The sequence below is a fragment of the Bolinopsis microptera genome, chromosome 11, assembly GCF_026151205.1.
Source record: "Bolinopsis microptera isolate Bmic1 chromosome 11, MBARI_Bmic_1.0, whole genome shotgun sequence".
In the NCBI taxonomy this organism is placed as follows: Eukaryota; Metazoa; Ctenophora; class Tentaculata; order Lobata; family Bolinopsidae; genus Bolinopsis; species Bolinopsis microptera.
Genome location: NC_087082.1, coordinates 18,222,135 through 18,246,814, shown reverse-complemented (window position 1 = coordinate 18,246,814; position 24,680 = coordinate 18,222,135). Strand labels below are relative to the sequence as shown.

The window sequence follows — 24,680 nt, the reverse complement described above, 5'->3', positions numbered from 1 at the left end:
GTACGATTCCTTAGAGCATTAACAAATGAAGCTGCTAAAACGAACCCCCTCCACTCCAGCCAGTTTCAAGCTTGTCGCCCTGATTACATAGCTTAGTCAGCTCAATGATTAATGTAATAGATTTGTATTGTTGTAATTATTTTAAATGCATGTCTGCTGGGAGGGACGCTAACTTAGCTGTACATCAGGTTGTAATTCAGTTTTCAGTTACAGACCTTATCAATAATTATGTTCCTGGATTTCTGCAGCTTGAAGATGTGATAACTGATAAGTAATTTTCGGATATAATTCTAGATAAGGTATTGAAAGTAGCAGATGGAACAAAGTACGTGTCTTGTTATTTAGAAAAAAACCAGTTAAATCATCTTATTTCTAACTAGTCTGTATTAGAAGTTACTAATTAGTAACCAGAGAAGTATTAGACTTTGTATTAGAAGTTACTAGTTAGTAATCAGAGAAGTATTAGACTTTGTCTGGAGAAATATTAGGAATAACAGATTTAGTGCTGCTCACAGAAACCAAGGGCAGTAAGTTAGGAAGAATAGTATGTTAGGACCTGGTAACCATGACAACACCTGGCAGCAAACATGGAGAGATGTAACAAGGTGACACCTGTACTGGTAAATTAGTTCCTGTAAACCAGCTCTAGAGATGTAGTGATGTAACATATAGTGGTTTCATGTAGAGTATATGTATAGTGTAGAGTATATGTATAGTAGAGTCATCACAGTTCAGTCTTATAAAAGGAGAAATTCAAAAGGTTGTCGAAAATTAACAAAACCCGAACTGATGGGTTTCCATGTACACAGCTCCCTCTGTGACTACTGTAGTCACTACTGTAGTCACTACTGTAGTCACTACTGTAGTCACTACTGTGGTCACTTCTGTAGTCACTTCTGTGGTCACTACTGTATTCACTTCTGTAGTCACTACTGTAGTCACTTCTGTAGTCACTTCTGTAGTCACTACTGTAGTCACTTCTGTAGTCACTACTGTAGTCACTACTGTAGTCACTACTGTAGTCACTTCTGTAGTCACTTCTGTAGTCACTACTGTAGTCACTTCTGTAGTCACTACTGTAGTCACTACCGTAGTCACTTCTGTAGTCACTACTGTAGTCACTACTGTAGTCGCTTCTGTAGTCACTACTGTAGTCACTACTGTAGTCACTACTGTAGTCACTACTGTAGTCACTACTGTAGTCACTACTGTAGTCACTACTGTAGTCACTACTGTAGTCACTACTGTAGTCACTACTGTAGTCACTACTGTAGTCACTACTGTAGTCACTACTGTAGTCACTTCTGTAGTCACTACTGTACAGTGTGTAGCAGCTGTACTGCTACTCTTTCTCGTCCCATCATTAGCCGCTCGATGCTTCAATGCGTTTACTCTCAGGTCTCATGTATGATACTTATTGTGCCTACTATGCACTATGCACTATGCACTATGCACTATGCACTATGCACTATGCACTATGCACTATGCACTATGCACTATGCACTATGCACTATGCACTATGCACTATGCACTATGCACTATGCACTATGCACTATGCACTATGCACTAGATGCACTATGCACTATGCACTATGCACTATGCACTATGCACTATGCACTATGCACTATGCAGCTGGTTTCCTCGATTGTTTGGAAAACAATATGGGCACATGTTCCCAGTCAGCTAGCTATTGTTATATTGTGACAAACATGTTATTAGGAATGTTAGTTTGTGCGAATTATTTCTCAGGACTATTATATTTTATAATTACGGAAGGAATAATTGTCGTGTTTGAGGCGTATTATATAAACGCCTCAAACGTCTATAATATATAGTCATGTTATCTGGTTATCATCCATTTGGCACTAGAACGTCTACCTCATTTTACTTGCCATTTCACCTCCATCATCTCCACATAGTTAACTCCTTCTTCAGGGTTGCCATACCCCAGAGCTATTCTTTTGTGGGCCATCTAGGTCTCGCCCCTCTTAAAAAAGACTGAGATGAGAGGAAAACTTGAAAGAAATGAGGGTTAATTTGAGGAGATGTAAGCTATTTTCTACGGAGTTTTAAAACGTAAAGAAAGTTGTGTGTTCATTGGTCGGTGATAGTGACATACTTTTTAGATGCTATGTCTTATCTCTTCGGAATGTGTGGGTATAATTATAATACCCACACATTCCGAAGAGATAAGACATAGCATCAACCCCTACGGAGGATCTTAACACCAGTAAACTCAACCATATCTTCAAATTTGTGGAACAGTCGACAAGACTGGATAGGGAAACTGGTACTACTCCGCAGATTTCAGACCACCACGAACACAAATTGTGGACATCCTCTGTCGTCTACAGCTTAGAAAAGCCTGATGGACCAATCAGAGAGCTTTCCTAGGTCACGTGGTTAATTTTAACCAATCAGATACAAGCTACTCTACCGGTGGGTTCCTAATCTGGAATTAATCAGATTCTGTGACTCAGTGTCCAAGGGTACTTTTAAATGCTTACTGTCACAATGTATCAACTTATCAAAAGTTACAGTGTAGCAACCGGGCTGTGGTGGGTGGTCATGTGACGTAAGTTCATGTATATTTTTAATGTGATGAGAATTGAGATGACTGCTTGTTCAGTAGAAAACACATTTTCAGAAGTAGATGTTCCACAGTCCACTGGTTCTAATTTTAAGATGATGTCAATGGAAGTATATTGAGGTGTGACATTACCCATATATATATTTACCATTATTTTGATCATGAATATGTAGGACTCACCGTCCTGGTTATTGAACTGCTCGGGTATACAAAAAAAAGGTATACAAAAAGCAGTGTTTTGTTTAGAACATTGCATTTTGATAAGATTCATCTTAGAGATCTATTTAGTGATAATAAAAACTTCAGTCGCAGCTCACGCAATTGACTTAAATGGCAAGCTTGTCTTATCTTTTTATTGTCAAGCACGAACAGATATCTGTAAACCAATCAAACACTGCCCTCGCTGTCACATGACCTATGTCGACCAATCATGAGCCTTTGTGACCAGGGACTATAGCCTTTGTGGCCATGGAATTTGTGGCCTGGAACTAACTTTCCTGCGTATTATTCTCATCACGCACATCACGTTTTGTAGCTAAACTAACTGATCCTCTCCCAGCATATATAAAGCAAAAGCAAAGTATCCCACACCAGCCAGTAGCCAACAGCTGACTGAATCCTGGCTACTCATTTTTATCTGTACTTTTTTGTAACGTCCACTGTTATGGTCCTCTCAACTCTGAGACCCATATTGATTGAAATATAAATTTAACTCGTACTGTAAAGTTGTAACGGAAGCATATAAGGACTCGTTCATTTGAGTTTGAGGATATTGGTAAATATAATTGACCCTATTAAAAGGCACAGTGTAGTTGACTTTGTCACAGTATGAAATTACTTAAACCCTTGATGGTTAGGATAATCGTCTCATCCTCTAGGCTAACTTTGTCACATAACGATATCTTAATCAGGTGATAAGATACACCTGATTAAGATATCGTCACACTATAAACATGTGACGGAGTAAATATGGACCCCTTGCTGCCGTTTTTGACCAAATTTTTGAGTGTCCAGTTGATTGGATGGGTACATATGACTATTACCTACATATTTGACGACTTTTTTTCGTTAGATGGTGCATTCAGGTTTACTCTGTCACACATTAAAGAAAATATGTGATGAATGTTTAGGGCACCCTGATAAGCAATGCTGAGTAGTGTAAGTTTATTTGATGGCCTGAAAGTGCTGGGAATTGTTATTATATCATATAGTCGTAAGGAATTAAAACACAGAAGGCACAACCAAGCTTACTTTGTCACATAATCTTGATAATATCTGAACATGTGTGAAATTGAACAAATAATGATATACCAGCTTAAACCCCTTATATTATACGTACTATGGATCAAACAACACTGCTAGTACCATGCACCAGTCACATAAATCATTATCAGGTGGTAATATGTTAACAGTGTCACAATTAAACTACCGCTACATGGTCAAAAATAGGGTAATTTCGTCACAAAAAATTATTATAACTCTGTTAGCTCCTTGCTGGCAAAATAACTAGTTTATCGAAATTTTTTTGATGATAAAGTTACATAGTATTCTAATAGAGGTATAGTTCTTCAAAATAGGGGCAAGACATGTTTACTTTGTCACATCAGTTATTATAAGAGTTAGGTAATCGTCATCATGATCAGATTAAAAGATATTTTTCGTAGTTTGGATCGATTAATACTTTAATATACCTGTAATAAATCCTATGCCAATTTTAACACACTATCTTGATACTGTTGGGGCAGGGAAAGTTAATTTTGTCACATTTTCAATGTCTTTGACAAATTAATCTAAATTTTAAAAATTGAGTTCTTATGTTCTGGACAATATTCTTCCAATCGTTTCTGAAAGAATGTTGAATTCTAATAGAGTTATGAATCTTCAAAATAGGGGCAAGACATGTTTACTTTGTCACATCAGTTATTATAAGTGTTAGGTAATCGTCATCACATAAACATATATTTTTTGTAGTTTGGATTGATTTATATAGGTAATAAAGCAGCCTATGCTAATTTTTACACACTATCTTGAAATTGTTGGGGCATGAAAAATTTAATTTTGTCACATTTTTAGTGACTTTGACAAATTTAACCTAAAATTGTTAAATTTAAGCTCTGATGTTCTGGGCAATATTCTAATAGAGGTATAGAATATAGATCTTCAAAATAGGGGCAAGACATGTTTACTTTGTCACATCAGTTATTATAAGAGTTATTATAAGAGACTATTTCATTCTATAATCATTGTTTTTAATCTATTTACGATTTCGTATAATTTTTTGTGACAATGTAAACATCAACTGATCTTAACTTGCATCAACTACATTGTCATCATATAAAATTTTCCCGCCTTTCAAACCAAAATCAGATATAAATTATTCGCCCAAAATTTTAAATTTCATATATTGTGACAGAATTAACCTCATTTCCCAATAACCAAGTGCCTGTATGAGCTAACTATTCAAAATAACATATTTTAGGGCTATGCTTGGTAGAGCAACCATAAACTAATGAGTTGAAAGGGTTTTTAGGACACCTCACAGTAGAATAGAGGTATGGTATCATGAGTGTGACAAAGTTACCCAAATATTGCCTTGTAACCGTTCGATCCGTGCCCATTAACCAATGTTGTATCATAATTGTTAGATTGACCTAATTTACTATATTTCAGACCAAGGAATGATAATTAGACAACTGCAGTTAAGTAAGTCACACAAAATGTGACATTTGAAACATTATAGTGCCTAACAACAATAGATTTTCTTTCTGAGCGGTGCATATGGGAGTATGGGTTACGTGGCTAATGTTCAGAACTTCTGAACGTGCTAGGTTAATAGATGTCAAAATCAAGCCACTATCGTCAAAAACGCTATTATTTTTGTTTACCAATATCCTCAAACTCAGATGAACGTGTCCATATATATTTACCATTATTTTGATCATGAATATGTAGGACTCACCGTCCTGGTTATTGAACTGCTCGGGTATACAAAAAAAGGTATACAAAAAGCAGTGTTTAGTTAGAACATTGCATTTTGATAAGATTCGTCTTAGAGATCTATTTAGTGATAATAAAAACTTCAGTCGCAGCTCACGCAATTGACTTAAATGGCAAGCTTGTCTTATCTTTTTATTGTCAAGCACGAACAGATATCTGTAAACCAATCAAACACTGCCCTCGCTGTCACATGACCTATGTCGACCAATCATGAGCCTTTGTGACCAGGGACTATAGCCTTTGTGGCCATGGAATTTGTGGCCAGGAACTAGCTTTCCTGCGTATTATTCCGTATTCTCATCACGCACATCACGTTTTGTAGCTTACTGATCCTCTCCCAGCATATATAAAGCAAAAGCAAAGTATCCCACACCAGCCAGTAGCCAACAGCTGACTGAATCCTGGCTACTCATTTTTATCTGTACTTTTTTGTAACGTCCACTGTTATGGTCCTCTCAACTCTGAGACCCATATAAATTTAACTCGTACTGTAAAGTTGTAACGGAAGCATATAACTATTTCTTTGTAATGAGAGACCCGAAAATAGGATAATCGATAGGAGCGCTTCTCTTTTAGTGGAGCAAAAACAATAGCTCACTGCATTCCTTATAACTGCATTTCTCGATGTAAGGTACTTGTAGCGTAATTCATTGTAAGTCAAATATAGCACACCGCGGTGCCGGTTGAGACTATAAGCGCTATTCATTAACTCTATCTGTCTCTCTCTTTCTGAGGCTATGATTCGGATATTTGAGGATTAGAAGCGATAGAATCGTCTAGAATTATACCCTGGAGGCTGAATATGAATATGTAATCAGATATACAAATTTTGTACGTGATCAGATATTAATGTATGAGAATCACAGGAGCCATGGTCATCAGTCGTTGTATGTTCCTTTGAGAGGTCTCGTTACTATACGTTTCTGAACGAAAGGCTCCAATCTCCATGTACCATAATATGGTAATTGGTACGGGGCCAGGTATGCAATTTCCACACGACTGTCCTCACTCCTCAGTCCTGCCGGGACACGTAGCATCATTTTCTGATTATGACGGAACGCGCTAAAATAAAATGTTAACAAGTTTTCATGGAAGTCATTCAAAATCACGCGCGCTCTTCCAAATAAAAACATTCGGTTTCTATTTCTGTCTAGCACGTTGTTGAAGATTAGTACGATTAGTACGATCCGCAATTGATCGTGGTTCATTTCTTACAGAGAGCCGTCTGTCCATGAAGACGTTTGAGTTTTGACTACATGGTTGCCTTTCGTCATCCACGGAGTGTTCACAACACGTTCACGTATTCGACTTTATTCGCGTGGCCACTTGTGGTGAACGTCTGTTATAATAGTCTTCCTTCGATTTAGATTGATTGAACAAGAATATGTCGAATTTAATGTACTGAGTGAGTGGATCCAGTGGTAATCTATTGTCAATTGTGCTCAATGATCTTGTGAAGTGTGGTCTCTGGGGTCTGGAAGTGTTCTGACACTTACGACCTTTATTATGATTATTATCGGTGGACGGGTTAATTGGGTCAGGTTTCGGCAAAAAAAATGCTTCTAGGGAAGTATGGGGCTGTGATTCGGAATCAGCGCCCAAAAATACATCGAGTAATGCTGTTTTCATACCCTCAGGGCCTTTTTCACAGGAATCTTTAAAAATTGGGCGCTCCTAACTATACGGCCAGGCCGGGTGGTAACCCTTTTAATTGCTAGTCTAGAATAGGTCTCAGAGCATTCATTATTGTTTAATTTGTCCTCGTCATCTTGACCACATTGGCAACTATGTAGGCACTATCTGTTCAAGGCAAGAAGAGCAGGATGAAACTTTCTTTCGTCATGAAAGAAGTGGTGGGCGGTTTATAAGATGGCAAGGCATGTGGCAATTACAGTCAATGTTTATTGCAGTATTTGTACTATATTTCTTCACCATTCCAAGCTTTATATACTATTAATTTCTTTATTCGATATCATTTCAATCAAATAGAGTATCAACTGAAGCATACGGTGTGCAGGTAGATATAGGACTGAAATTAAAAATACTGGAATACAGAAGGAAGATGTGATACTTACTAATTCGAAAACGTGTTTGTGATTCGGTTTATAATCTTGTGATGCTTTTATAACTTTATGAAGATTTCACCATGAAAATGTATTAGAGGTGATAAATGAATATCACAGTGACATAATTTATGATGACTGCGACTGTGTGATCAGGCCTTCTTCTGAGGAAGTCCAAGATTTTAAATACAACCTTCTACCGGCATTCTGTATGATCTAACCGTCTAGACCAATATCCATCAGTTCATCATTATATAATCTTTCTGATCTATTGTTTGACAGCTATCACCAATAGTTACGCTCCCTGTAGTAAAATGATTCAAAACATGCACGGATATTGCTGCAAACAATCACTCTACAGAAGACAGGGAACATACTTCGGACACAAAAAACTAATCATAAGGACAAAAAGTCATGCATGATATTTTGAGTAAAATATGAAGAGACATGTTTACTTTTTAAACTGTTAAACTTGTTCCCATAGCAAGGAGAGTGCTGTAAAAACTACTTGAAAACGTGATTTATATTGTCCCATTATTCGGGGCGTATATTAATCATGAGTTGTGTAGCGGTTGTATGCATTATGTTGTCGGAGTAGGACTATGGTGGCCGGGGGACACTGAAGCTTGTTTCATCTTAGCGGTTAGTATGGGCTCTCCTCGATGCTTTAACATTGATAATAAATTGCAACATAATATCTCTTTTCTTTAACTATTTCCAGATTTTAGTATTCCACTCTAAGATACAAAGAATAGGAGCCAGTGTTTAAATATATTTTCGCGTTGTTTCTCCCCATTCTCAATGTCAAGATTTTATTGATGAGGAAATAACAAAATCATTTTTCTTGTAAGTACTTGCTACTGATGCATCAACCAAATAGGCGAGATAATTTGAAGGACTTATTTAGGAATTAATTATTAAACATAATATGTGTAAGGTATAAATATAATCAGTATTTAGGACCGAATTCACGATTGATCAAAATTCTGAAAGACTTCAAATTTGTGCGGCTTCAAATGGTGAGCAACGCCACAAAGATAATTTAATGAAATGTTGGCCTACCAAAGTCTTTGATGTTTCCCACAGAATCCAGTACCCACCAATTAGACAATATTTGCTGGTGTGCTTCAAAGCAATACTAATCTTCTTTGTGCATCGTAATTATGCTATTTATTCATAGTTCATCGACATTTTCCCGTGCCAATAATTGTAGTCCTTGATAAAACTACGGAATGAATGGAAACTCAGCATGCAAAAAAATGATAGCATCGTAATACTGCAACAAAGTACGGATATAGCATAAATAGATAAAATTGCATTGCATAAATACTTAGAAATTATTCACTAAGCTTTTATAAGTTTAGCAATTTTATAATTTTGCGTTGCGATTATACCTCCGTTTTGTCATGATAATGTTTTGTTGCATCCCATTTGACCAGGAACTCCTTGCTTGTCTTGAAAGAACGTCTCTCCTTCCATCCGGTAAAATACCCGTAAATTCGTCACGTACCAGTAGCTTAGCTGCTTAGTTAGTCAACGAAACAACTCGTACATAAGTAATGTTAAAACAAAGTTAACAAACTTGCACCATTTCCGTCCTCACTTTCGATGATGAGATCTATTCAATATCTTTCAAGCGCCACAATGCCTTATATTTTAACTGTAGCAAAAGATAGATTCAGAGAAAATTAAAGAGTGTTATGAGATAGATAAAGGCAACTTTATAATGTATGTCGATAAGCAGCGATGATAAGCAGCATGACACGTGGTTCCCCCACAAGATTTCTACCACAAACTTTTAAAAACTCAACTCTCTTCGTGTGATTAAAATAAACGAATATGAAGCTTTAGATTGGAGACGTTTATACTTTTGTACGCTCAAAGGATACGGTTATTTTTACAACTTGCGACGCCATCAACATAAATATATGCTTGATATTGTGTTCTAGGCACTCTTGCATATACGATCGTTCCGGCCTCTTCTTCACACCATGAAACTCAATGATGAGCAGTCGATATTTCCGTTGTTACAGTTGACCAGTTTGTCCCCCTCGTCCCAGATGCCGCCTAAGGAGCCAGTGCCGGTATTACCGAAGATCGAGTGTCGTTCCTCCATGGTTAGCCGATCAGCGTCGGGGTCATCTTTGTCTTCGGCAAGTTTCTATAATGGTGGAAAGTATTCCGGTAGTTGTCCGGCCCTTCCAACAAACAGTCGAAACTCTGGTTGGTGCTTATTTTGCATTGCTTGGTGGTGTGGTCTCTTGTTTTGGAGCAAATAAAATACGGCTGATGCTTGTGATTGTTATTCGATTTAATCTGATATTCACGAGACTTATGCTTCTTTTATAATGTGTCTTTCCTTACAAAAAGGTTTTGTTATTGACTACTAAATTAATACAATTGATCAAATCGGTGTCGAGTGACAAAATCCAAATTTTAAATGCTAATATCGAATATTTTATCATCAACGATTAACCAGTACTTTCAACATTGAGGCGACATTTCTGTCGTGGTAGATTTGTTGATATAATTATAAACATTAGGGATGACCATGTAATGATGAATGCATTAGTAGTGATTGCATCAGTGATGAATGATGATTCATAATCATTATTAACAAAATCATGCCGTATCGATTATGCTTGGTGAATGGTATAATGAATTCTTTAAGCACTAACGGTTTAGATGTTTGAAAAGTTGAAATTGACACCGTATCCAACAGGTTCAACTACTTCAACTACTTCCAACAGGTTCAACTACTTCTAGTAGGAACGGGAAGCTGTATACTCCAGTCGAGTTCGAGATCAATCCGATATCACTGCCTTACATGGGAACTGATTACAGGTTAGCTGATAACAGATATACAATTAGTGCGCAACTAGTGAACTAATTAATTAATTAACTGAACTAATTAATTAATTAATTAGGTAACAGAACTGAACTATAATTTTGCTTGGGTGACCGTGGTGGGGCAGAATGTGGTAGGTGTGGTGGGGTGGATTCATTCTCCATGTTTCCAGTGGAGTCATGAAGAAACCCTGTAAAGAATGATCAGAAAAATGGATGATCTGAAAGACGGCAAGATGAAAGAAATTATCGATAAGTTACAAAGTTTAGAGTGAGATAACCAACAAGTAAAACTCGTGCGACAATATGCGACAAGGAACTGACTCGAAAGCTTTAAAACTTAGAACGAATTGATACATAATTAATACATAGATTGCAATTGAGCTGGCCTTCGCCAAACATGAACATTCTTCGAGCACATCCTCTATCTAGTAAGGTCAGAACCAAGAGGCCACTATTTGCCTCCCTCGCTGCTGGTTTCCCAAAAAACTTGGGGCGTTCTCACTCTGCTGTCACAGAATATTCGAGATCTTTTTTCTATATAACCATCACCAAGCAATAGAATAGTTTTGTTGTTGGCTTTTAAATGTTTTTGGAGTGGTCCAAAGGAAAACGTGAGGATTTATAAACGTTAAAGCATTCAGGAATAATAACGCTTGTTAATGTGATTAGAGATTAAGATTTAATTGTTGCTTGCAATGTTATTACCACTTGAAGAAGTGGTAGGATGTGATTATTTTATCTTTTGCAGGAAAGTAGGACGAGTAAGGAGGGTTACAACGGAATCTTCTGCAGTCAAACAAAACGAGGTATTTTAACTTTGCAAAGGGTCACAAACGTAGTTAAATAACTGCGGTCTAAACTTTAGCAGATTTACTTAAAATCATGAGCTTCAACATTTAATATTCATTACACGATCATCTGAACAGTAATAAATCTACCAGGGTTGGTGTTTTAGTGACATTCCTATCTCATGTCAGGTACAACACAAAGGGTTAGAGAAGAAAGCACAAAGTTTATCTCGAAGGCGAGATCAGATACAAAAGGATTATACAAGAACACTGACACTCTGGCACATGGAGCAGGAACGCAACAAGAATCATAAAGATCCTGCCTTGCAGGTAGGTAGTTTAAAATTGTACTTTCTGAATTTGTGTTGAATGGGATTTTTAGTATTAGATATATACAATTGAATATTAAACGGAAAATTTACCTTGATAAATTCCCAATTTTGAGTTTCAAAATCAAATGAAGATGACACCCTAGTATTGCAGAGGCGTACTGTTCGGATCCTAAAATTCATCGACAAAATGGCAAAAACATCTGAAAAGTTCCACTTTAAAGACGGATTCTTCCTAGATCTAATGGACCCAGAATATTTTCCAGAACCTTCCCCTCCGCCCCTAAATATCAACCGTCCCGACTCAAAACGTCCAATCTTCAAACAACCATTCGTAGAAAACGAGGGCCGATCAAAGTCAACAGGTCAATTCTACAGAAGGGATTCTACTGCGGAGGCTTTGAAAGAGAAATTCAGACAATGCAAGAAGGCAGGTGACGTTCAGGGTTGCGGTTATGTGTACGTTAAAATCCACACGGACCCTTATTATAGATACCTCCCACCTTTATCTAACGCTAGCAAAAACTACGATGTGCGTCTAGCCAAGCTACCTCACAAGACATTGAGAAATGAGGAGCAGTGGAGGAAGTTTCTAGATTCGTTGAGAGCTAAAACCCCTCCTCCACCCCCGCCTGAGCCTAAGGCCCCCACGGTTCAGGAATTGAGGAAGGCACGGACGGAAGAGCTTAAGAAGAAACTTCCTATCATTTCGTTATTACCGAAGTGGCTTCGAGAGGTCAGAGATAAAAATGATATAAGATCTGAAAGGTACATTAGACCTAATGCGGGTGATGATCAGCAGCCAATATTGGAATTGGTAGCGGCTGTTAATTCAGAGGCTGTAGAGAATTCAAAACCAGTTAGTCGACCAACTTCAAGATCAAACAATAAAAAGACTGTCGAAGAACTGCCAATGTTGGAATTAGTTGAGGCTGTCAATTCAGTACCAAGTACACTTTCAGTGAGTCGACCCAGCTCAAGAAAGAGGGCTGAGAGAAAAAATCCCGCCACAATTATTGAGAGTCACACTAAGGCAGATATGAATGGTGTCATCAAAACAATAAAGCCAACAACTCATAGAATTGATAATCACCAAACTACTGTTATGGAAGGCACTCCAGAAACTTCAATCAAGCACAGGATTCGGGCAACAAAGTGATGTTATTATTAGGTTTAATTGACCTCATCAGAACGTGATCATAATTCAATGATCAATGAATTTGGGAAGACTAGGGCTACAGCTGACCGAGGAATAAAATGTCAGGTCACAATTGCAATTAAAGCCCGTAAACTTTGGTAGCTTTTGTTCAATTATGATAAACATAAATTGTATCGTCTTCCAACTGCTATCAAAAGACAGCAAGTTTCAGGCATATCCGTAATTTAAATAAAGAACTATAAAAAAATTTGAATGAAGAACTATACAAAAATCAAAACGTTTTGGAGAACTTGGCAGGACTTTAAAATATGGGTATATTTTTGTGAGAGAAGCTGAACCTGGTTGGTGCACAGGTTGGGTATACTTTATTGCTTTATATTACCGAATACCGAGATACTTATTACTTTTCGAAAAAGTTGAATTAGCTGTTTCTTGTTTGTACGAGAGGGGTAAAAGGAAATATTTCATTATGCATTAGTAATTTTAATAATTATGTTTATAAATATTTTTGCTTCTTTTTCGATTTAGGTTTTGAAAACAACCGATGTTTTTGTGATCATAAGTTCTAACAGTAACCAGCATATCAGCATATAAGCTGATAAGATTTCGTTCCAAAAGTTAGCTTTAGTCCAGGACATAGTCAGGTTCTTATTACCCAATTTGTAAACTAGGAACCCCATTAACGTTAAACGTAACACATGAAAATATTCATAAATGAAATCGTACATTCATTTTGCAGCAGTATTTTTCTGAAAATGAAACCATTTTTATACGAAAGTTTGATCGTAGGTTAACGTTTGTCTCTTGCAGACACTTTTTAAGCACTTTTGTCATGATATTTTTGACAAATTTCGCCTTCTTAGGGGGTCCAAAAAGGAGGTTTCTCAGTTTCTGAGCCCCAACGATTGGTTTTAATGGTTTCTAATGGTTTTCAGTGATAGTTCTTGACCCAAAAAGAAATTTTGATAAAATAGTCCGAAATTTCAAAAATGGTTTTCAAAAACATTTCTCAGAAAACAGCAGAAATGGTATTGTCACTATCTCTTAATTCACATCGCATTGCTTATCACTCATATCTTAATTTTAGGACATATTAAGCCGCCCATCACTACGCAATACATGTTGAATAATACCAATCCATGTTAAATCCAAACTACTTTAAAACTGATTTTGGCATGTAAAAACCAAGATATTATGCCGATTGAATTTACTTAACTTATCATCAAAGGGTTTTCATTGCTTTAGACCGCATTCGATTGTTGTCTGACCAACTCGTTATATGAGTGGGATCCTTAAAATGAAAACTTCTTTAAAAGAATTTTAAAGCGTTTGCGGCAAATTTCCGATTTGAAAGTGGCTGATGTGAAGCACTTTGAAGTAAAGCCAATTGCACGATTCATTGTATTTCACAAAGATTTCGGTATGCACTATGCATTCTGAGGAACCATTATGAATTATAACTTAGAACAATTCATTACATTAGTTTTTCTTTGGAGATTTACAAACTAGAACAATCGGTTAGTTTTTATAACGTCAGAGATTTACACGTTTATAAGTTTATAAACTTTACTTGTGATATCAAGAACTTTGCTTGCGTGTATGTTAACAGTTGCAGAATGAATAGACACAATGTAGACACAGTCAAGGATCGTAATTTTCTTTAAGATTTAAGATATAAACAATTTGTGGCAAAAACTATTACATTCACATAAATGAAACCGGTTTCATTACCTGAGCATCTGATCAACAAAATGCCCTTCAAAGCTGTACATTCAAAACTTCGCAATTATTAAAAATCTCGACCATGAAAACTATTCATCAAACTTTAAAAACGTTTAATGCATCTTAGGGTTGGGAACCCTATGTTTGATGTGTATCATAGCATGTTGCAGATGAGGCATTGCCTCGATAAACCACGATTCCTCGCAAATCTTGTAGTCTCCAGTATCATCATAAGAGGGCAGATACAGGATTTCTGCCATCGCAGTAGAGGTAGACCTCTCGTAAACATACGACATACTCGTTCCACAACTTTCAACTGGGTACGGTACTGTGGAGGTTTTAGTCGAGATTGAGGTTCCAGGTTTGAAGGTTGCAGGTGATCCAGTAACTTGAGGTTTTGCAATGATGATATTGTGTTCCAGCTTCATCGTATTTACCACACTTGTGTAAAGATAAGACGTAAAGCACACATAATCATATAAGATGGTCGGACCCCATTCAATCTCCGCTGAAGCTTTCATTCTGTTATCTTTATTCTTAGCACTGATAATCTGGAAGCGTGCTGAGTCTACATCACATTGTACTTGTTTCCTATCTAAGTTCATACCAACTATTTTTAAATCCTGCTTGTGAGCAGAGTCCTTTTTCCGATGATCCTTGGAAGTTTTTGATAAGTTGTATCGCAAGCGTCGCTGGAGCCGACAAAAATCATCAAAACTTGAAGCAAGGGAAACTTTGTGAGTGGTATGTTTTGGTGGGGCTAGGCAGGTTTGTTGGTAAACATTTAAACGAGCATCACTGACTGCCACTTTAGGCTCCACTGTCATCACAGAATGCTGTTTAATGTATGTCATGCGGAGTAGTTTTCCTCCGTATGCATCCCTGTCAAGACTAGCATAAGCAACGTTTATCAGAGATCTGACTTCTCCGATAACAGCAATTTCGATAACCTGGAGATGGGGGGTGAGTGGTTTCACTTCAGGTGTTATTCTTTGTTGGAGATGCTCTCCGGAATCCAACAATACGTAAGGAAGAATAGAAGAAGTGGTGCTAGAACGTGGCACAGATGAAGTGCCTTTGGAGAATGAATATGGCCTCAATTCAGCACTCATGTAAAAAGATATTTCCTTTGCGGTGGGAAGATGTATTTTATAGATAATGGCACCTTTTCGGGGGAAAGCATGCCTGACATCTTTCTTTGATTTAGAAGTCAAAGAATGGTGGTGTTTAAACCATCTGAAGCTATGAAATCTCAAATTATTGGTTACTCTTGAAGATTGAAAAACCTTAGGAAGGATCCCAAAAAGAAATTTATAAGACCCTTTTCTAAAGATAATCTTCATTTTAGCAGATGCGAGAGATTTTAGCACAGAAGCCTCTGAACTGCATGTGTTTCTTTGGAACTGCCAAGGTGAAATGGAAGATACAGAATTCTGGACGACAGGTAATCCCTCTTTGTGTATCTGGATCTTGTGAAGTATAGCTTCAAACAGCCATCCAGCCGTCATCTGTACCGGCTTACTGTAGTGGTGTTTCAGGGCTATGTACATGGAACATTGTCGTGTCCATGAGATAGAGGATGGGATAAGAGCTGGTGATGTTCTTTTAATGTCACGTGACCATTTCATCACTGACTTCTGCGGTATGGTACCAGACCAAACGAACCTTTTTGCATCTCTCGCTCTGTTCTCGGTTGTTTCGTCAAATATCACTCCTTGTCTACCAATGACATAGTACTGAACTGGCTTCGTTAATTCTATCTTCAGTTTCACTTGCATCATCTTTTGATGTGGCAAAAACAACTTCCTCTGGATTAAAAAGCTTGCACCATCTCTTCTGTAAGACAAGGTACGGAAATGAGCACTTTTACTCAGTGTGGAATCTTGTTTGCAGGTGGTTGCAATCTTCTGTAAGATTTTGTAATGTAGCTTCCGGATCTTTTTAACAAGAATTGAACTGACAATATATTGACGCACTTTTTGAGTGTCGGTGCTTGTGCTTGTACATGTCTGTACCACGCCGCCTTTAGATACAGCTGGAGACAAGACTTTGCTCCTTTGGAACAAGACTTTATAACTCCTGTGCCTTAGACTGGCAAAATGGCTCAAAGATGTTGGTGAAAGCCGTGAAGATTTTGTTGATCTACTCTGGAATAACACCATCAATACACCTCTACTGGTTTTAGATCTTTGAGCTGTGATGGTTGATTTAGGAGTGGTAAACTTGTGATAACCCACTCCCACTAGCTGTGTATACACGGCCACAACTTTTAACTGTAATACCTTGTGTGAGCTCCCCTTTACAAACTGATCCGCATTAATTCCGTTAACTGGAGCCATGTAAAACTGAATAGGTCTTGTTGGCGTAAGTGTTCGCTTGAACTTGATCTGTTTATGGTAAGATTCCAACGCCGTATCCTTATTTATCATATTTGATGTTCCAGTACGATAGACCAAAATCTTGACAGTCCTGCCATCAATAATTAGCGAACCCGACTTGAGTATCCAGAGATGCCTTGGCTTCACAACTGTCCGTGCCTGCTGTATCATGTTCCTCAGCATAGTACTGATTATATACTTACTGATTTCAGAGGGAGAAACGTTTGCCTCCCTGCACATTTCAACTGAACCACCCTTCTTCGCACTCAGGTTGAGGTTTGTTTTCTTATGAATCATAAGTTTAGTTCTTTGTAAAGCAACGGTAGTTTTGTGGTGACGATAGAATGGTCTGAGATATGAAAATGTTGTCTTTCTTTTCTGAAACAGGGTCACAACATGCCTTTCTCTTGTTATCGATCTTTGGATGGTGAGTTTTCTTTTGTAGTTTATGTAATCGTAGTACGCATACTCGTAGGTTGTAAAGTAGATTGCTAAAGCTGTGAACTTTTTGCCTCCATGATGATCAGTACCAACAAGTTCGTTATAGCTGAAGATATTAATCTTAGTCCAACGGAACTGACAGTTCAGTAATGGTGTTGTTATGATGTAGCCACGAGTAACTTGTCTTGTGACGGGTCTTACTAGTCTTCTGGAGTAAGTTAACCAAGTGGGATCATGGTCGTATAGTAGAAGCCTATGTTTGGGGTTGTCGTTGATGAAAGAAGCGGATTTTATTTGGACGCTGTACATTTTGTTCAAGATGGAAGCTTTAACGACGTTTTTATGGAGAATAACGCTGAAAAGAAGCCTCGTGGTTATTCGAGTACAACCCCTGTGTGATGGTTTGGTACACGAGTATTGTCCCCTTGAATGTTCTGTCAGACATCACAGTAGGGCTGAACTTCCTAACAGTATATTTCTGAAGACCTGGACCGCTGCCATATTCTCCTGAAGACATTGCTGTTCTTGATTGTCTCGTATATCTTCCTTGGAATCTGATAAGTAATTTTGCTTTCTCTGTGGTTACTCGGCGAGGAATTTGTTCCCATTTATATTCTCTGAAAGTGACCCAACCGTCCTCGCGCAATTTTAGCCATTTACCACCAAACAAAACCTTCCAAACGGATATTCTCAGAGAACCATAATCTTGATTTACCACAAACATTGCTTGATAACGTGCCTCCAATCGCGTGGCTGGTTTCAATGCTAACAAGAGTGGACTTGTCTCATCTGACTTTAAACTGATCATCTGAGTGTGGGATTGTCCAGTGAACATGTGCTGTGATATGACATGCTCCAGTTTGATGGTATGTTTAGGTTCTATCCGGAATAACAGTCTTGCTGCGTAAACTACAATCATGGTGACATCATGTGTAGTCTCTTGAAAATTCGTTTTTTTGACGACACCATGTCCCCACTGAACAGTAACAAGGTGTTCAAGTTGTTTTGTCTCACATGTTGTCATTGCTGCTAGCGATGTAACAAAGCGAGCTACTTTCTGAATCTCGTGCTGGAAAATCTTGGCTCTCTCAAAACGTTGAAAGTTTACAAAGCTCCTAGTGCTCCTGGCAGCTGAGGTTCCCGTCAAGGTTCTTCTGTTGTAGATTATAATCTCATGAGCTAGGATTATCTTGTAATTTGACTTCATGGTGATTTGTTTATAATCCACCAGAACACGTCTGATATGGGTTATAACCGGCACGTGAGTGTCAGAAGAGACGAATCTCATAGCGTGATCCACAGTCCTTTCCAGCGCTCCAAACGCCTTGAATCGCTTCGCGTCGAATACTTTGCGAACAAAAGCAACTCCTCTCTTTGGAACTGCCGAAGACCCAATCTGCTTGTTCAGAACATCGTGAAATCGCAAGTAAACCACCAAACCAACATTTTGAGCATGAGCATGAAAGGTGTTCACTCTGTGTCTTTTCTCGATCACATCATCAGTTCCTACACTCACTTCTCCCTGTTTAAAGTCGGAAAACGTTATCTGATACTGGTAGAAACTCAAACGATACTCCCTAAAAACACTAGTTTGTAGCATTGCAGCTCCATGTGTAGTCCGTGTATCGAACATCCCTGTTTTCGAGGAACGTTTTGACGTATATAATAATGCAACTGCTCTGATGAGTGTTCTAGTCTGGCTTTTGTACCGTTTCTTAAAAGACAGATCCACTTTTTTCAAAGTTTTAAACACGTTTGTTTTGGTTATTAGCACTATTGTGTGGATATCTTCGATTGCAAATGAGCTTTTTCCGTGTCTCCAAATTCGAATTGTAGTGAAGGTGTGGAAATCTTGATATGAGTTCAATAACACAACACCTTTTAAATAGACTTCAGCAACGTACTTCTTCTGAAGATTCTCTTGAGCGACTTCAAACCTTGCACCATGTTTTATTCTGAAAATAAATCTTCGCATGGTAAGGCTTGGCCTGGCAGATATTTCCGAGGAAAGATCCGTTAAAATATTTCTGCTAAGTATTCTCATTGTTTTCATGATTGATGTTCTTTCAACAACGTGGAAAAATCTGTGCCGAAGTTCCCGTTCATAATAAGAAGTAATCATCTTCCTCTCAATCGACATGACAATCTTTGTGTCCAAATGTGGCCTCAGATGTTCTTCCAAAAACGACAACTTCTGGACAAATCTCACTCTATTATTAGAGCTTTCCTGGACGACCAGTTTCTTGGTCTTAAACGTACTCTGTGAAATTCCTTTGGCTCTTACTCCAGTAACATAAGATGTCGTACTAATGTGCCTCTTGAAAGACAACTTGCCAAAATTGGAGAATCTGACAAAGATAAGCCTCGTGTCAGTGAGACGAATTATTGAGTGACCGTCAGTTGTCTTACACTGACTCTTAAACATCCATATATCTACTTTCTCTATGTTAGAACGTTTTATCATTCTTTCTTTCACTGCAAATTTATAGGACAGAAGCACTTTAGCTAGCAATTTCACCCTTTTCCCGTAGAATTCCGTTACGAATCTTTTATTAGACCTGACACGTTTTGTTCCCACCTGAGAAGTCAACTTGAACCTAATTGATCCGATTGAAGACAGACTGACCCATTTTCTTCGGGAGAACCAATTCATCTTTCGATGAGTGTCCATAGTTGTGATGAATTTCTTTTTAGTATGTCTCCCCTGGATTTCTTGCGAAGCAAACAACTGAGCCACTATAACTTGAACTAACGTTTCCCAGGTTTCCTGATAACCTTCTTTGATCGAGCCAATATAAAGCCAAGTCATTGTTCTTGTCAACATATCATCACTTGATGATATAACTCTGACTGTCCTAGAGTTATCAACTGAAGATGTTACTAACGAACCTTGATTATAGAATGTTTTATATCGCAGTAGTTCTCTTTGGAATTGAAGCCATGCCAATGACATTCCATCGAGCTCAACTCTAAAGACCATTATCCGATGGAATTGTTTCACTTTATGTCCTCCTTCGGTCGTATATCCATAGAACAACAAGGTGTCAGCATACAGAGAAAACTTTAACTGGAAACCTGAGTAATCTCTTACTAGGGAGACACTTGTTCTTCTGATTTGGAAGGCATTTATATTTCCAAAATGAAAGCTTCGGAATTTATACCAAGGTATTGCAAATGAGAAACACTTTACCACAGGTTGATTTGGCCTTTGAAGCATGAAGTTGTACCTGGGCATGAAACTGATATCTTCGTTGAGATAGGGCTGTATCAGATATCTATTTTGGGCTTGTTCGATTACAATAAAGACGTTTGGAGGGTGAAATACATCATATTCAAGCTTAGTAACTTCATATCTTCGATATTTCAGTAGATCAACAGTTTTTATATTGAGCATCATTCGAGCCTGTTTCGATGTCATCCTTATCAGAATATTCACAATTACAACGTCATAATTTTGAATGAAGTAGAACCCTTGCTCATAAACCATTGATTGCATGATTGCTGCTGGCACATTAACATCCATAGCAAAGTTAGCCCTTCTAGAATAGTAAACTTGTCTGCCCACAATATCCTCCGCTGGTTTCAACTTGTCCTGTGAAGTTGACGCTGACAGCCGGAGCGTTGGAGCAGTTCTCATCTCATCAGAAGTAACCGGGTCTTCCCACTTGAGCCTTAAAACAAAAATAACGATTTCGTTTACGTGAGAGAAAACCTGTACTGATCCCAACCTGAAGTTGGTACTGAAAGTTGTGTATCCAGAGTTTGTAAACAACTGAAACCTTGTCGTTCTGTAAATGGATGCTCCATATCCTGGCTTGGACAAAGCTCTGGATAAAAATATTTGGTTAACTTGGGACAACCTTATATTCTGATTCACCGACATGGTCTGAGTTAATCTTCGCGCGATTGATATAAACTTTATCTTTTGATGCTGTCTGATCCTCCATGTAAGTGTTCGTATGTAAGGAAGGACGAACTTGATTACATAGCCAGTTGAAATGGAAAAAGTTGAAGGAAAAACAGTGCCAAATTGGAATGTCCTCATAAGCATTATTTCGTCTCGGTGCATGGTGAACAGAATTGGTCTTGATATCGTCATCATCCACAATTGAGGTGGTTCCATCGTTATCAAATTAAAATACTGAGCTGCAGAAGACTGCACCCGGCCGAATCTCTGTTCAAGAACAAGGAGTGAGCTTGTTGGTGAGTAACTCCCAGAAAATATCGTCAGGGAATATCCGCTTATATCTGCGTATGTACTCCTTATCGGAGGCAGTTGTACCACTGTGATCCTGATGTGAACAGATTCATAGTACCACACGAAAGTCAGTGGAAACTTTATGAAGTCTGAATTCAGTATCGTGTCTATTTGCTGTGGTTGCGAATAAAATCTCTGTTGATCTAGTGAGAGATCATACGGTAGGAAGGTCAGTCCAGTTTGAAACCTAAAGTTGTAGTAAAATACGAATGGTTTGATGTCGATGACATCTCCCCAGGAACTCCAGATAACGAAGTAGTTTGGAGAAGACAGATACCAAAAGTACGGCCCATAAACACCGTGAATACACAGTTTGTGGTCGGACATACTCCGTTTAACAAACTTTTCATGCTGACTTCTCGAGCAGTAGTGGTAGTCTGTACCCATGAGGTGATTCATCAATATCCTGTTGTAGTTTCCACTGCTTGAAGGATGAATACCCTCATAAAAATAAACCTTACTTTAAGTAAGGTTAGTGGGGTTTAAAGTAACTTTAATACCTTACTTAAAGTAAGGTATTAACCTTACTTTCTGACAAAAAAGTAAGGTTAAAAAGCTACTTTTTGCGCCGCGCAAAGTAACTTTAATACCTTACTTTAAGTAAGGTATAAACCTTACTTTCTGACAAAAAAGGAAGGTTAATACATTACTTTTTGCGCCGCGCGGATCCCTCACCCGCGCTAACATTTCAATATTTATAATAAAGCGTGTTCCAGCAAAATTCTTTGAAGACCCTTTCCGAGGACAATCGAATTAAACAGACATCGGTGAAATTTTTCAATTGAGGCGATAATTTTGTATCGTATTCAGTTCGATGTTATCATACTTCAAGTTCAAATACTTCAACATGTTTCGCAATTCTTGCTCGTTGATAAGCTGATTTTAATTTAATGATTAAGTCGTTTGATAATTGATATGTACACGATAAACATTAGTATTGCGACAAAATTTCAAAGTGAATGTTATATACACAATTTATTTATATTATATAAAGAAGTACACAGAGTTTCAAATCTCAAATTGCAACAAAATGAAAATACTGTACGTTATAGTCTTAGTATTGGCCCTTCAAAATATCCAATATATAACTCATTTTTGTTTTTAAATAATAGTCCTTCAAAAACCCTAAAATCATAATTTCAGTCAGCTGTTGGCTGCGACCACCCGTTCAGAAGAAGATCATGTCTTCCGGCTCTTTAGATTAGAACTTCGTAATCTGGATAAAAAGGTGGATTAATTATGAGTTATCTCATTCTTTTCTAGTACAAAATGGATACTACTATACTAAGGTTGATTCAGCGACAAATCAAATATAAATATATGAAGGACAAGAGACAGCACATTGACAGAGTAATATTTTTACCTGTAATTAAAAGAGGCTCCGTAGTCGTAGTTTTTGATTGTGCGTTATCAAGAGTGCCCAACAAAGCTTGCTCTCTGACATGCAATACAGTGGCGTAACGAAGGGTGTAACGAAGAGCCCCGCTGACCCCGCTGTGCGGACTGGGGGAGGGGGGGGGGTTTACGAAAACTTGTTGTTTGAATGTGGGACAACTTTTAAAAACTTAACTAAGGTACTATACTAACATACTAGTAAAACTGTACGTTTGCTCTAGAAACACACTTTTTTAGAGATTTTACCGTGTCCTCTAAACTCTCTAAAATCACCTAATTTGTTCAATTTTAGGGAGGGGCGCCAACAGGGGGGGGGGGGGGTGCATTTTCGCAGTGTGCGCCAACAGGCAACGTTACTCAACTGCTGCAATACACCGTGAAAATAACCAAACTCCTTTTGCAACTCTGATTTCATGGGTATAAGATCTGTGGCGATGTTCTGTTCAGTTTCCTACAATCGTCAATCTGGTCACAAACCAAGTCGAGTGTTTTACCGTACCTGGTAGGTGGTGGGATTACAATATTCCGACATTTTGCTGATAGCGTGTGAAAAATTCTTGAAATAAAAACTTGGTAAAACAACCATCTCCATAATTTAGGATGATTAAACTGCTCTTCAACAAAATTAGATTAAACTAGCAAATATTGGGGGGGGGGGGGGGGGGGCCAACCATATTAAAGTATATTAAAGTATATCCCCGGGTCAAAATCGGAAAAAATCATACATTTTAATATACTTTAATATACCTACAATTAGAAGATTTATATTCTTCGTTAAGATTTACATGATGAACTATATTTTTCACTCAGATTCGCAAGATAAGCCTGTTTTAGGACTAGTACATGAATTTCCATCCAGATTGGTCAAAAATTGGCTGAGCTATGAGCTTAAAAAAATATGCCCATATTTGGGCATACGCTTTTGCCCAAATTCGCTTTTGCCCAAATTCGATAAAATTTCAATATTTTTTAATGAGACTAACTCTATGTGAAAGATATAACTCAGTGTTTGTTGAATATAGTGGATACTAAGTAAAAAGACCTCCATAAACAAAATTGGGAAAATTGCACATAATATCTCGGTTCGGAATACTAGCAAAAATGACTTCATTAAAATTGAAATAACTCCATCAGTTTTCAATATTTTTTCAAGAACTTTTTGGAATCGATTAAGAATTGCATTTCAAGCTTATTTTGGGCAACAATTTTTGATGTAGGCCTCCAAGGAGATAGGGATATATTAAAGTATATTGTAGGTATATTAAAGTATATTAAAGTATATCCCCGGGTCAAAATCGGGAAAAATCCTATATTTTAATATACTTTAATATGGTTGCCACCCCCCCCCCCCCCAATATTACCAGTTGAGGACACTGTTGACACACAGGTTACCCATCATGCTCCAGGCACTGTGTAGGAATAGCGTCTGGATGGAACTGGCATTGATTTAGACCGCACATTTTATATATACATACTGATGCTTGGTATTGTTTTTATACATATCATGAAACGGATCGTTTGCCCGCCAATTTGATTTGTTTCAATTGTTCGAATTACATATATATATATACATATATATATAACTAGAAAACCCGTGGTCACAGGGAGGAACCTAACAGTATTCTTTGGCAGTCAGTTTTAATCGTATCAAAAATTATTCATCCCCCACCGAAGATACAGCCGATTAAAATTTTGCTTGCACTAAACACA

General features: G+C 37.8%; 2 protein-coding genes across 2 annotated transcripts in view; one reads left to right on the top strand and one right to left on the bottom strand.

Moving 5' to 3' along the window:
- Positions 1–24,680, bottom strand: part of LOC134823189 (polyunsaturated fatty acid 5-lipoxygenase-like) — a 1,185,970-nt gene that overhangs the window by 492,576 nt on the left and 668,714 nt on the right. The gene's annotated exons all lie outside the window — the stretch shown is intronic.
- LOC134822771 (uncharacterized) lies at positions 9,425–13,661 on the top strand. Its single transcript, XM_063834019.1, has 5 exons — positions 9,425–9,873; positions 10,401–10,494; positions 11,249–11,306; positions 11,478–11,618; positions 11,772–13,661. The coding sequence occupies exons 1-5, from the start codon at positions 9,642–9,644 to the stop codon at positions 12,774–12,776; spliced, it is 1,530 nt and encodes a 509-aa protein (XP_063690089.1). The 5' UTR covers positions 9,425–9,641; the 3' UTR covers positions 12,777–13,661.

What these genes read in the sequence shown, in the direction of transcription:
- LOC134822771 (XM_063834019.1), top strand. Translation starts at nt 9,642, where the DNA reads ATGAAACTCAATGATGAGCAGTCGATATTTCCGTTGTTACAGTTGACC. An exon ending in AACAAACAGTCGAAACTCTG is followed by an intron (nt 9,874 to 10,400) that starts GTTGGTGCTTAT and finishes TACTTCCAACAG; the next exon opens with GTTCAACTACTTCTAGTAGG. An exon ending in CTGCAGTCAAACAAAACGAG is followed by an intron (nt 11,307 to 11,477) that starts GTATTTTAACTT and finishes ATCTCATGTCAG; the next exon opens with GTACAACACAAAGGGTTAGA.